Source organism: Mandrillus leucophaeus, unplaced genomic scaffold (genome assembly GCF_000951045.1).
Source record: "Mandrillus leucophaeus isolate KB7577 unplaced genomic scaffold, Mleu.le_1.0 Scaffold238, whole genome shotgun sequence".
NCBI lineage: Eukaryota > Metazoa > Chordata > Mammalia > Primates > Cercopithecidae > Mandrillus > Mandrillus leucophaeus.
In genome coordinates this window covers 2,023,779-2,034,141 of record NW_012102454.1, presented here as the reverse complement: position 1 = coordinate 2,034,141, position 10,363 = coordinate 2,023,779, and the positions used below count along the sequence as shown (strand labels likewise).

At 52.8% G+C, this 10,363-nt stretch overlaps 1 protein-coding gene across 3 annotated transcripts in view; it reads left to right on the top strand.

The window, feature by feature from the left end:
• The window catches only part of KCTD15 (potassium channel tetramerization domain containing 15), a 17,306-nt gene extending 9,485 nt beyond the window's left edge, over positions 1–7,821 (top strand). For 2 of the 3 annotated variants that reach the window (XM_011982311.1, XM_011982312.1), the window contains 2 exons: positions 3,306–3,611; positions 4,833–7,821. In XM_011982311.1, the coding sequence (XP_011837701.1) occupies positions 3,306–3,611; positions 4,833–4,991 (465 nt within the window). In that variant the 3' untranslated portion in view covers positions 4,992–7,821. Of the gene's footprint in view, positions 1–3,305; positions 3,612–3,848 lie in introns of all 3 variants that reach the window. The other variant, XM_011982313.1, reaches the window with a different exon arrangement.
• Positions 7,822–10,363: the final 2,542 nt, after the last annotated feature.

The window sequence follows — 10,363 nt, the reverse complement described above, 5'->3', positions numbered from 1 at the left end:
TGTTGGGCAATTTGCAGGGAGAAAAGCCCTGATGACCGAAACAGATACCCTTTAAACAAGGTAACCTCCAGGTCTCAGGGTGAGCCCGTCGGCAGGTGACCTGGTTCCCTGGGTCCTGCCTCAGTGCTGAGCCCCTCCCACGTGTCAGGGACCCTGGGAGGAAGGAAACTCAGGCCTAGGGTACACTGGCATATACTAATACTAGCAAATATCTGTCCTTCCTTCCTTCATTCCTTCCTCTATTCAAAGGACCAGGAGCCCTGGGGCCTTGTCTTTCATCCAACGCAGTTACTGGGTGCCAGCCACTGAATTCAGGCTGAAAACAGTGAAACACACACATTAGGCCCTGCCCCACAACACTTACAGTCTAGGAGGCAGACAGATACTGAACTTGAATTCCATGTGACCTGGGCTGGGTGGGTTTGAAAGACACGAAGTTCATCTGGGTGGTAAAGGCAGAACGGGGCCAAACAGGTGTGACGGCCTTGGTGCAGGAGATGGGGGCGGCAGATGGCTTGATGCATTCCAGAACTGGAAAGAAGGTGTCAAGCCTGGAGCCTTATGGCCTGGGAGGGGAAGGGCAGGAAAAGAGGCTGCTGTTTGATGTCAGGACCTTGGCGGGTGGCCCAGTGCCTGGCATTTAACTCTGAATGCAGTGGAAGGGGTGTGTGCAAGGGAAGGGCAGTTAGGTCTGCAAATTGGGAAGATCTCTCTGACTGTTGTGTGGGGAAGGAGGCAGGGAGGGGTGGGGGTGGGTGCAGTGAGGCAATTATGGATGAGGCCCCTTCCCCAGGCCAAGGGAGGCTGGGTGGAGGCTTTGGATGGACCAGGATGGAGATAGAGAAGATGGCGCAAGGTGGCACACCAGACTTCTGTTTAGCACAGGCACAGTGGCTCACTACGGTCATCCCAGCACTTTGAGAGGCCGAGTGGGGAGGATCCTTTGAGGCCTGGAGTTCAAGACCAGCCTGGGCAACATAGCGAGACCCTGTCTATACAAAAGTTTTTTTTTAATTCAAAAAGGCCAGGCGCAGTGGCTTACACCTGTAATCCTAGCACTTTGGGAGGCCGAGGTAGGTGGATCACCTGAGGTCAGGAGTTTGAAACCAGCCTGACCAATATGGTGAAACCCCATCTCTACTAAAAATACGAAAATGAGCTGAGCATAGTGGTGGGCACCTGTAGTCCCAGCTACTTAGGAGACTGAGACAGGAGAATTGCTTGAACCCAGGAGGCGGAGGTTACAGTGAGCCAAGATCGCACCACTGCACTCCAGCCTGGGCGACAGAGCGAAATTAAGTAAGTAAGTAAGTAAGTAAGCACCACTGCACTCCAGCCTGGGCAACAGAGCGAAATTCCGAAATTCCGTAAGTAAGTAAATAAATAAGTAAGCAAGCAAGCAAAAGCATGTGGTTGTGGCAGTGTAAAGGGCCTCTTGCGGGTGCCCCGGGGCTTGTGGCTTGAATTCTGAGTTGGTAAGTCGAGGCCCGGGGTGGACCAGGCTGTGGGAGTGGGGTTTCTGCCCCTGCATGGGCAAGCTGGTGGGGCATCAGATGGAGAAATTCTGGGCCATGACAAAAGATGGGATTGTCTGGTATGCAGTTATCATTTAAAATCTCAGGAGAATGGCCAGGAGAGGTAGCTCACACCTGTAATCCCAGTGCTTTGGGAGGCCAAGGCAGGAGGATCATTTGATCCCAGGAATTCCAGACCAGCCTGGACCCTGTGTCTACAAATAATAATAATTATTATTATTATTATCCTGGCATGATGGCTCATGCCTGTAGTCTCAGCTGCTTGGGAGGCTGAGACAGGAGGATCCTTTGAGCCTGGAAGTTCAAGGCTGCAGAGAGCTATGATCACATCGCTGCACTGCAGTCTGGGCTACAGAATGAGACCCTGTCTTAAAAGATAAAATAAAAATCTCAGAAGCAAGTGGGAGTGGAGAGAGCAGAGGCCCAGGATAGAGCCCTGAGGAACCCTTGCCTGGGGCAGAAGAGGTAGGATGGGTCACTGACCAATGAGAGGCCCAGGGGTCAGGGTTAGAATCTAGGCCTCCCTGGAGGCAGTTCCAAAAGCCAGGACCAGCAGGTGGAAGGGACTTAGGGCCTGTAGGTCAGGGGGCTGGGCTTCCTTGCCTCTTCCTCAGGCATGAGTCATGGGACCTATGGGACCTTGGCCACTCCTGGTGGGGTGGGTATGGGTGAGCGTGTATGGTGTGCATATGTGACCTGGGGCATGGGGCCACTATCAGTGCCTGAGGGACGGTCTGTGTGAGCCTGCTCCGCCCAGAAGGGGGTTGCTTGGCGGGGGGCGGGTTTCCCCCCGCCCCCCACCGGACACTATCACACTCTGCTTGTTTGGGCAGGGGCTGGACCAGGCACTTGACACATCTTGCATCCTTTGATCCTCACTTTAATTCCCTGAACTGGTTGTTTATATCCATTTTATACATAAGGGAACTGAGGCCGGGTGCAGTGGCTCACACCTGTAATCCCAGCACTTTGGGAGGCCGAGGCGGGTGGATCACATGAGGGCAGGAGTTCAAGACCAGCCTGGCTAGCATGGAAAAACCCCATCTCTACTAAATATAAAAGTTAGCTGGGTGTGGTGGCAGGCGCCTGTAGGTCCCAGCTACTCGGGAGGCTGAGGCATGAGAATCGTGGAGTTTGCTTTGAGCCAAGATCGAGCCACTGCACTCTAGCCTGGGTGACAGACAGAGTCCGTCTTTAAAAAAAAAAAAGGAACTGAGACGTTCAGTGAGTGAGGTATAGAGGTTTAGAGGTCTCAGGGCTGGTTGATGATAAAGGTGAAAATCTGACCCAGGCAGGCCTGGCTGGAGAAGAACTGTTTTTGCTTCCAGGTGGGCTGTGAGCTTCTCCAGGATGGGCACAGGCCGGCTGCCTTGTGCCCAGCATGATCTCTTCTCTCGGTGGGATTCTAAGGCAGCAGCAGGTCCCCAGGCATGGGCACAGCCTCCTCCTTTAGTGGAGCTTCCGGTCTTTCCATGGGGAGGCTTCACTGCCCAGTCCCTGGGGCCAGATGGAAGAGTTCAGGGGGGCTGGCACAGGTGCACATCAGCGGCTGCCCTTGGGACAAGGCTAGGTTCCTTATACTTGCAAACACTCAGTTGCCCCATCTGTACAATGGGTGCAACCGGCCCAGTCCACACGATGCCCTGGGAGTCGCAGTTCCTGCAGAATTGGTTGGAACCGGCAGGCCGCCTCCCACCTCCCCCTTCCCCCGCTCCCCCCACCCACCCCTACCCCGACACCTACATCAACACCCTGTGCGCCTGTCCCCAGGACTTCAGCCTGCTGTACGAGGAGGCACGCTACTATCAGCTCCAGCCCATGGTGCGCGAGCTGGAGCGCTGGCAGCAGGAGCAGGAGCAGCGGCGCCGCAGCCGGGCCTGTGACTGCCTGGTGGTGCGCGTCACGCCCGACTTGGGCGAGCGGATCGCACTCAGCGGCGAGAAGGCCCTTATCGAGGAGGTCTTCCCTGAGACCGGAGACGTCATGTGCAACTCCGTCAACGCCGGCTGGAACCAGGACCCTACGCACGTCATCCGCTTCCCGCTCAACGGCTACTGCCGGCTCAACTCGGTACAGGTGAGGGCTGCGCGCTGCCCCCTCCCCGCCGCACCCTCGGTGTCCGCGGAGCCCACCAGGGGCAGAGTGAGCTGGAGGGAGGCGCGATCCCTGAAATGGTGAAGCCCTCCGTGCCATCCTACAAAAAAGGCAACAATGTGTGGATGCATAATTTATGTCCCTCTCATAATTAAATGATGGTGCCTGGGGGATGGACTTAAAAAAATCGATCTGAACTTTTTTTTTTTTTCCCAAAAGGATGTTCTATAAAAATGGCCCAGAGTATTTTCAACAAAGTGTGCTTCATTTGACACCCACATTCTGACTCTGGATTCGAATTAAACCCAGGCAACAGGCGAGGCAGGACAGAGGCTGAATGGAAAGGTGGCCTGGAGCCCCTTCCCTCTCCTTGCTGACCTGGGAGCCGCAGGCACCCACCAGCTGCCAAGAGAATCCCTGGACCGGCTCTTCCTGGATGGGTCCAAGAATTGGACAACTCAGATGGAGTGAGGGCCTATTTTCCAAGAGCTTGGCACATTTCCGGCTTAGCGTAGAATGGGCTTTGCAGGGAAGAGGTCCCCCCATGCATGCATTCCACAGCCTGTTGGTCAGAACTTGCTAGTTGCAAGAGACAGGTGTTACACGCAGTCATCAGACCTCACCCTCACAGAGACACAGACCCACATAGTTGTGGATGCCTGCAGAGACTCAAATATTGAGAAGACTTCTCCTTTTTCTCTCCCTCCAGAGCTCCCACTAGCTGATGTGCCCCCAGGCCTCAAACCACCTGGAATGCACAGCTCAGGGAAGCCGCTGGATGCCTAGAGGCTGAAGGACAGGGAACTCTCCATTATTGGGGCAGGACTCAGTTAGGCAGGATGCTTGGGGCCATGTGTCTGGAGAAAGGGCACAGGTTACACCCTACAGAAGAAAGAAGGGACCCAAAGGCTCTTTTTGCCTCCTGGAATCAAGGCCCTGAGGGCAGCAGAATGGTGACCTGGGTGGGGTCATCCAACTGGGTTTGGTAACCTGAGGGGTCACTGGGCCTGGCAACTTCTGTCCCTCTGATGGTGGAACCCAGCAGGTGGTTCTGTAGGGACCTTTGTTGGTGAGGGAGACTGATACCATCACAGGAGAAGGTGCTCTGGCTGGCTGCCCCAGCAGGCACCCACCTGCCTGCCAGGCCAAGCCAGGTGTCCTCTTGCAGCTTGGCCTTGATGACCTCTGTTTCTTCCTGGGCAGGTCCTGGAGCGGCTGTTCCAGAGGGGTTTCAGCGTGGCCGCGTCCTGTGGGGGCGGCGTGGACTCCTCCCAGTTCAGTGAGTACGTGCTTTGCCGGGAGGAGCGGCGGCCACAGCCCACCCCCACTGCTGTTCGGATCAAGCAGGAACCCCTGGACTAGGCCCTGCTTCAGTGCCTACCTGGGCCCCCCCAGGAACCTGGAAACAGTGCTGGGGAGTTCTGCCTGTGTATGCTTGGCCATGGGCATGAGACTGAGGGTGAGGCTAGAGGGTCCAAAGCTGGCCCAGCAAGCACCAGGGCCCCAGGTGTCATGGCAACAGAATGTAGGATGCTGGAGGCATGCCTGCAGAAGGACTGCTGATGTGACCCAAAGATGCAGCAGTGGGAACTCGGCTGCCAGCTCTCCCAGCCCCTCAGCTTCCCAGCCTGGCGCAGCATCCTCTGAGGCCCCGGGGCCTGCTGGGGTGGGTTTGGAAGAGTCGTCTGCAGCTACTTCAGAGGAGCTGTTTATCCCTCTCCACGCAGGGCAGACTCTGGCGGGTCTCCTAGCGTCCGAGATGGCTTATTTTTCTACAGTATTTAAAATGGATGCAACCCTAACTGCAGAAGTCAGAGAGGCTGACAAGGACCAACGCTTCTTTATCTGGTGCTCAGTTCTCAGTCGGACGTGCAGCATGGCTGCGCAGCATGGCCACAGGGTGGACCAGCTGCCTGGCATTCAGGCCCAGATGCCTGCAGGGCTGGGGCTCTCGGGACAGATGCAGGGATGTGTGCTGCAGGGCTGCTGGGAGGAGAGTGGTGGGGGCCTGAGGGCTGAGTGACTCTGTAACCACCTGAGACCTTCACCTTTGCTGCCGTCGGGGGCTCAGGCTGCACTCCCCGGGTCACCTGACCTCCTCCTGCCTGGGGGCTTCTGGTTCTGTCTGTGTGGATCGGCACCTGGGCTGCTGGAGAAGTCTCCTCCCGTTCGGACCAGCCTCAGGGCTGCACCTTACCTCAGGAATGGGCCCCACCACAAAGGGGCCCATCTGTCAGCAGCGTCTTCTAGGTCCCCAGCTCAGGGAGCCATCCCCAGCTCCAGTTTTCTCATGCGAGTATGCACAGAGTTTTAATTAAACTTGTTACACTAGCCTGCCGATGAGACCTGGACACAGGCAGACCTGGCGCTCTTGACCCCCGATTCCAGTGAGGACTGGCCCTGAGGAGTCCTTGCAGACCTGCTGCCCCCACCACGACAGGCCCAAAGATGGACACTGCCCCCCCGGCCTTGTGACAGCTCCCGGAGTGTTCTCCAGTGGAGAAACCACAGAGGACTGGTGGGCGGGGCTCCCCAGCCATCACCATCCTGTGTACAATGGCTGTAGACTTGTATATGGCTCCTTTAATATTGTAAAGATGCTGATGTACAATTGTCGTGCGTTTGTGTGAACACATTGCGTTCCCAGTCCATGCCATAAATGATGCTCTCAAGCAAAAGACTGGAGGCTCTGTCCTGTGCAGAAGCAGCAGCCGGACTCCCACATTCGATGTTGTGCAGGGAGGTTTGGGGGCGGAACGGATTCCTCCCTTGGATCCTTCAGTTCACATCGAGGAATAACCCACAGCGGTGGTGGGGGAAGGTCAGTCGCTGGGTCTTGAGCTTGGTGTTATTTATTGCATTTGGGTGCCTGTCCCCTCAGGGCAGCACAGATTCTGAATCCTGATTCACAGCCCCTAGCCAGATGGGAACTGGGAAAGAGACAGAAGGCGTCTGGGTGCTTTTGAACCCTGTCTTAAATGTTTGGGATTTTCTCTCTCACTGTTCCTTGGTTGGGGATGATGTCCTCTTTAGACCCCCACATAATGGTATGAGGAGGTGGCAGGCGGTGGCTCAGGCCAGCTGGGGGGGGCCGAGTCGTGCTGCCAGCGTGAGACCTGCAGTTCACCTGAGCACAGAACGAGATCTCAGTATGCCTCTATGTAAACAGATTCACATAGGCCTCCAATTTTAATGAGACTTTTTGCATTTTTTTCTCAAAGCCCTTATGTTCTAACCCATGAGAACCATTTTACCTGCCCCCTAAGGGCCACCAGCTTCGACTTGCCTCAGGGGACAGCCGCACAGACCAGCCGCTCCCTGTCCAAGGCCGCAGAGCAGACGCCATTCCATTGTACAATCGAATTTGCTGGACAAACTTGATAGGTTTCTTTGCTTAGCAACGAGCCTATAGTTGGCACATCTGCGTTTTGGCATCTGAGGCTCCCATCTGAGTGGAGGAGAAAGTGTTGTGTTTATTAGCAAGGAAGTCTTGTGAAAACAGCTCGCTGCTGTGTGTGTTTATGGATTTTTCTGATATAACTGCCAGCATGGTTACCGAGTGGTAGAGATTCTCGAACATTCTCAAACTCTCTTTTTGGGTAAATCATTGTGCTAAAAATAAAATTTATTAATAAAGAAGGGGAAAAAGGAGTAACTACCTGACTAAATGTTACTCTAATTTATTTATTTCTTTACTAACTAAGTAAAACCAGGAAGTATGATTTTACATCAACCAGAGAATTTCTGAATTTATAGAGAAATACTATGTTCCCATAATGATGCTATAATTCTAATATATCTAGTCCCCATAAACAGTAAGTACAAATTATCATTCCTTTAAAGCATTTTTACACTTCCTGGAATGAGTATATTATAAGCAATCTTTTGTCAAATGCCAGCAGTATAAATGTTACTTCTGCTCTTTGTAAACCTCAAAACTCATTATTCTTGATTATAAGCAACTGGACAGAACCATGCCAAAGCTTCCCAGTTTCCCACCAAACCCCTGCCAGTGAGTACAGAGAACTCGCAAAGCCACAGCAGGTGGCCCCAGCCACTGTCCCACTCACTGGGGGCCCAATGCCAGGTCACAACACTAATAATATCTTTCAAAAAATGTGTCTTTTTTTTTTTTTTTTTAAGCTACTGCTTGACTGTTCCTTAGAATAAATAAAGGATATTTTATAAATTACAGCTCTAGCCCTTGGTTTGTAATTCACGGAAGCAGCCACAATCAGGTACTCCGGCATGAGTCCTCGGGAACCACCACTCCCCACACTTGGGACCTGGTGTGGCTACTGAATAGGACCTTAACATCCCAAGTCCCAAATCCCAAAGCTTCCTGATTTGAGGACCGACCAGAGAGCAGCAGTGTGGTCTCTATGCGCTCGGTGCATATGCTGTTGGCAGATCTGGTGGGGAAGGTGGTACAGGCATGGCCTCCCTTCACCTCTCCAGACCCCCAAGCCTGGACTCTAAGTGTTCAGGCTGTGATGAGTGTGTTGCACTATGTTGGTTTTGCATATGTATATATCTGTGAACCAAACCACTAACACATTTGAAAAAAGGAAAGTGAGCGGGTCACAGTGACTCATGCCTGTAATCCCAACACTTTGGGAGGCCGAGGCGGGAGAATTGCTCGAGCACAGGAGTTCAAAACAAGCCTGGGCAATTTGGTGAGACCCCATCTCTACAAAAGAATTTAAAAATGAACCAGGCATGGTGTCCTGTGCCTATAGTCCCAGCTACTCAGGAGACTGAGGTGGGATGATCACTTGAGTCCAGGAGGTTGAGGCTGCGGTGAGCCATGTTCACATCACTGCACTCCAGCCTAGGCAACAGAGCAAGCCCCTGTCTCAAAATAAAATTAAAAAGAAAAAGCACAGCCGAGTGTGGTGGCTCACGCCTGTAATCCCAGCTCTTTGGGAGGCCGAGGTGAGTGGATCCCCTGAGGTCATGAGTTCAAGACCAGCTTGGCCAACATGGTGAAACCCCGTCTCTACTAAAATTACAAAAAAGAAAAAAAATTAGCCAGACGTGGTAGCATGTGCCTGTAGTCCCAGCTACTTGGGAGGCTGAGACACGAGAATCGCTTGAATCCGGGAGGCATAGATTGCAGTGAGCCGAGATCTCACCACTGTACTCTAGCCTGGTGACAGAGCGAGCCTCCATCTAAACAAAAAAAAAAAAAAAAGGGAAAGCACAGATGTGAGAAATGGGGAAACCGTATCCATTAAGCCACTGACCAAGAGAATATTTAACTTGACTAAGCCCATCAGAGCCTGCTCTCTTCCCCTCCCTGGAGGCCAACCCACGTTCTTGGGGGAATGCTGTCTGCCAGGATGGCCCCATCCCATCTCAGCCCTGCCTTCCCTCCTGATTCTCCAGAGACAGGAAAATGGCTGCATTGGCCCTGGAAGATACTCAGTTTCTCCTAAGTAGATGACCAGGTGGAAAATACAAAAATGGGAACTGCCAGGGCATATTCAGCTGGAGGCAGGAAAACTGCCTCAGTTCAAAACAATAGGGAAGTCTAGACAGCTAGAGGGACAACTGATGGCCAGAGAAGGCGGCCGCTGACCTGGATGGAGTCTTGCCTCTGGGCTGATGTAGCTGTTGCAGGAAGTAGGATGTCACAGTTTGATGGACATCTCAAGGGGAGTTGGCAAATGTGTTTAGCCACGAGGCTCAAGTCAGTCAGGTAATATTGGTCTTGTCACATGTGTGACAAGAATGTGGGTGGCTCTCTTTGCTCACCCCAACCCCGCCCAAAGGAGAAGACTCATTGTAGAGAGAAGGCTTGCCCTCACCTGGAGATCAGCGGCTGGCAGCCATCTTATCTCTGATGGGAGATTTGATGTGGAGTTACCTGCACTGAAGAGTCTGGGTCACTGTATAAGGTAAAAACCCACATCGTTAACTGCCACAAATTTTAAAATTATCTACAAATGGATATGCTTAGAACAAATGGTAAGAATAGGGTCAGCGCGGTGGCACACACCTGTAATCCCAGCACTTTGGGAGGCCGAGGTGGGTGGATCATTTTAGGTCAGGAGTTCGAGACCAGCCAGGCCAACATGGTGAAACCCCGTCTCTACTAAAAATGGAAAAATTAGCCAGGCATGGTGGTGTGCACCTGTAGTTCCAGCTACTTGGGAGCCTGAGGCAGGAGAATTGCTTGAACCTGGGAGGCGGAGGTTGCAGTGAGCCGAGATCTCACCACTGCACTCCAGCCTGGGTGACAGAGTGAGACTCCTTCTCAAAAAACAGGGGAAAAAAATGGTAAGAATAGAAGGATGATGTTAATGCATATGTGTCAAAAGCAGCTCCTGCCTTTATTAGTCAGAGATTTCTCATTAGATCAAATGAACTTTCTTGTCAGTATCCAGAGAAACCTACAAAGGCATCACAAAGATAAAGCTCTAATGTCCAACATAAAGCGCGAGACAAAAGATGGTCTAGGGCACCTGCTTGGAGGAAGTCTATCCAGAAACAACGGTATTTAGGTTAAACTGCTAAATTCACCAACTAGGGCAGAGAGGCACTGAAACATTCCCTCCAGAACCCCTTTCCATTAAGAGTTCACTCCTGTCACGCTGGGCGCAGTGCCTCACGCCTGTAATCCCAGCACTTTGGGAGGCCAAGGCGGGCGGATCACGAGGTCAGGAGATCGAGACCATCCTGGCTAACACGGTGAAACCCCGTCTCTACTAAAAATACAAAAAATTAGCTGG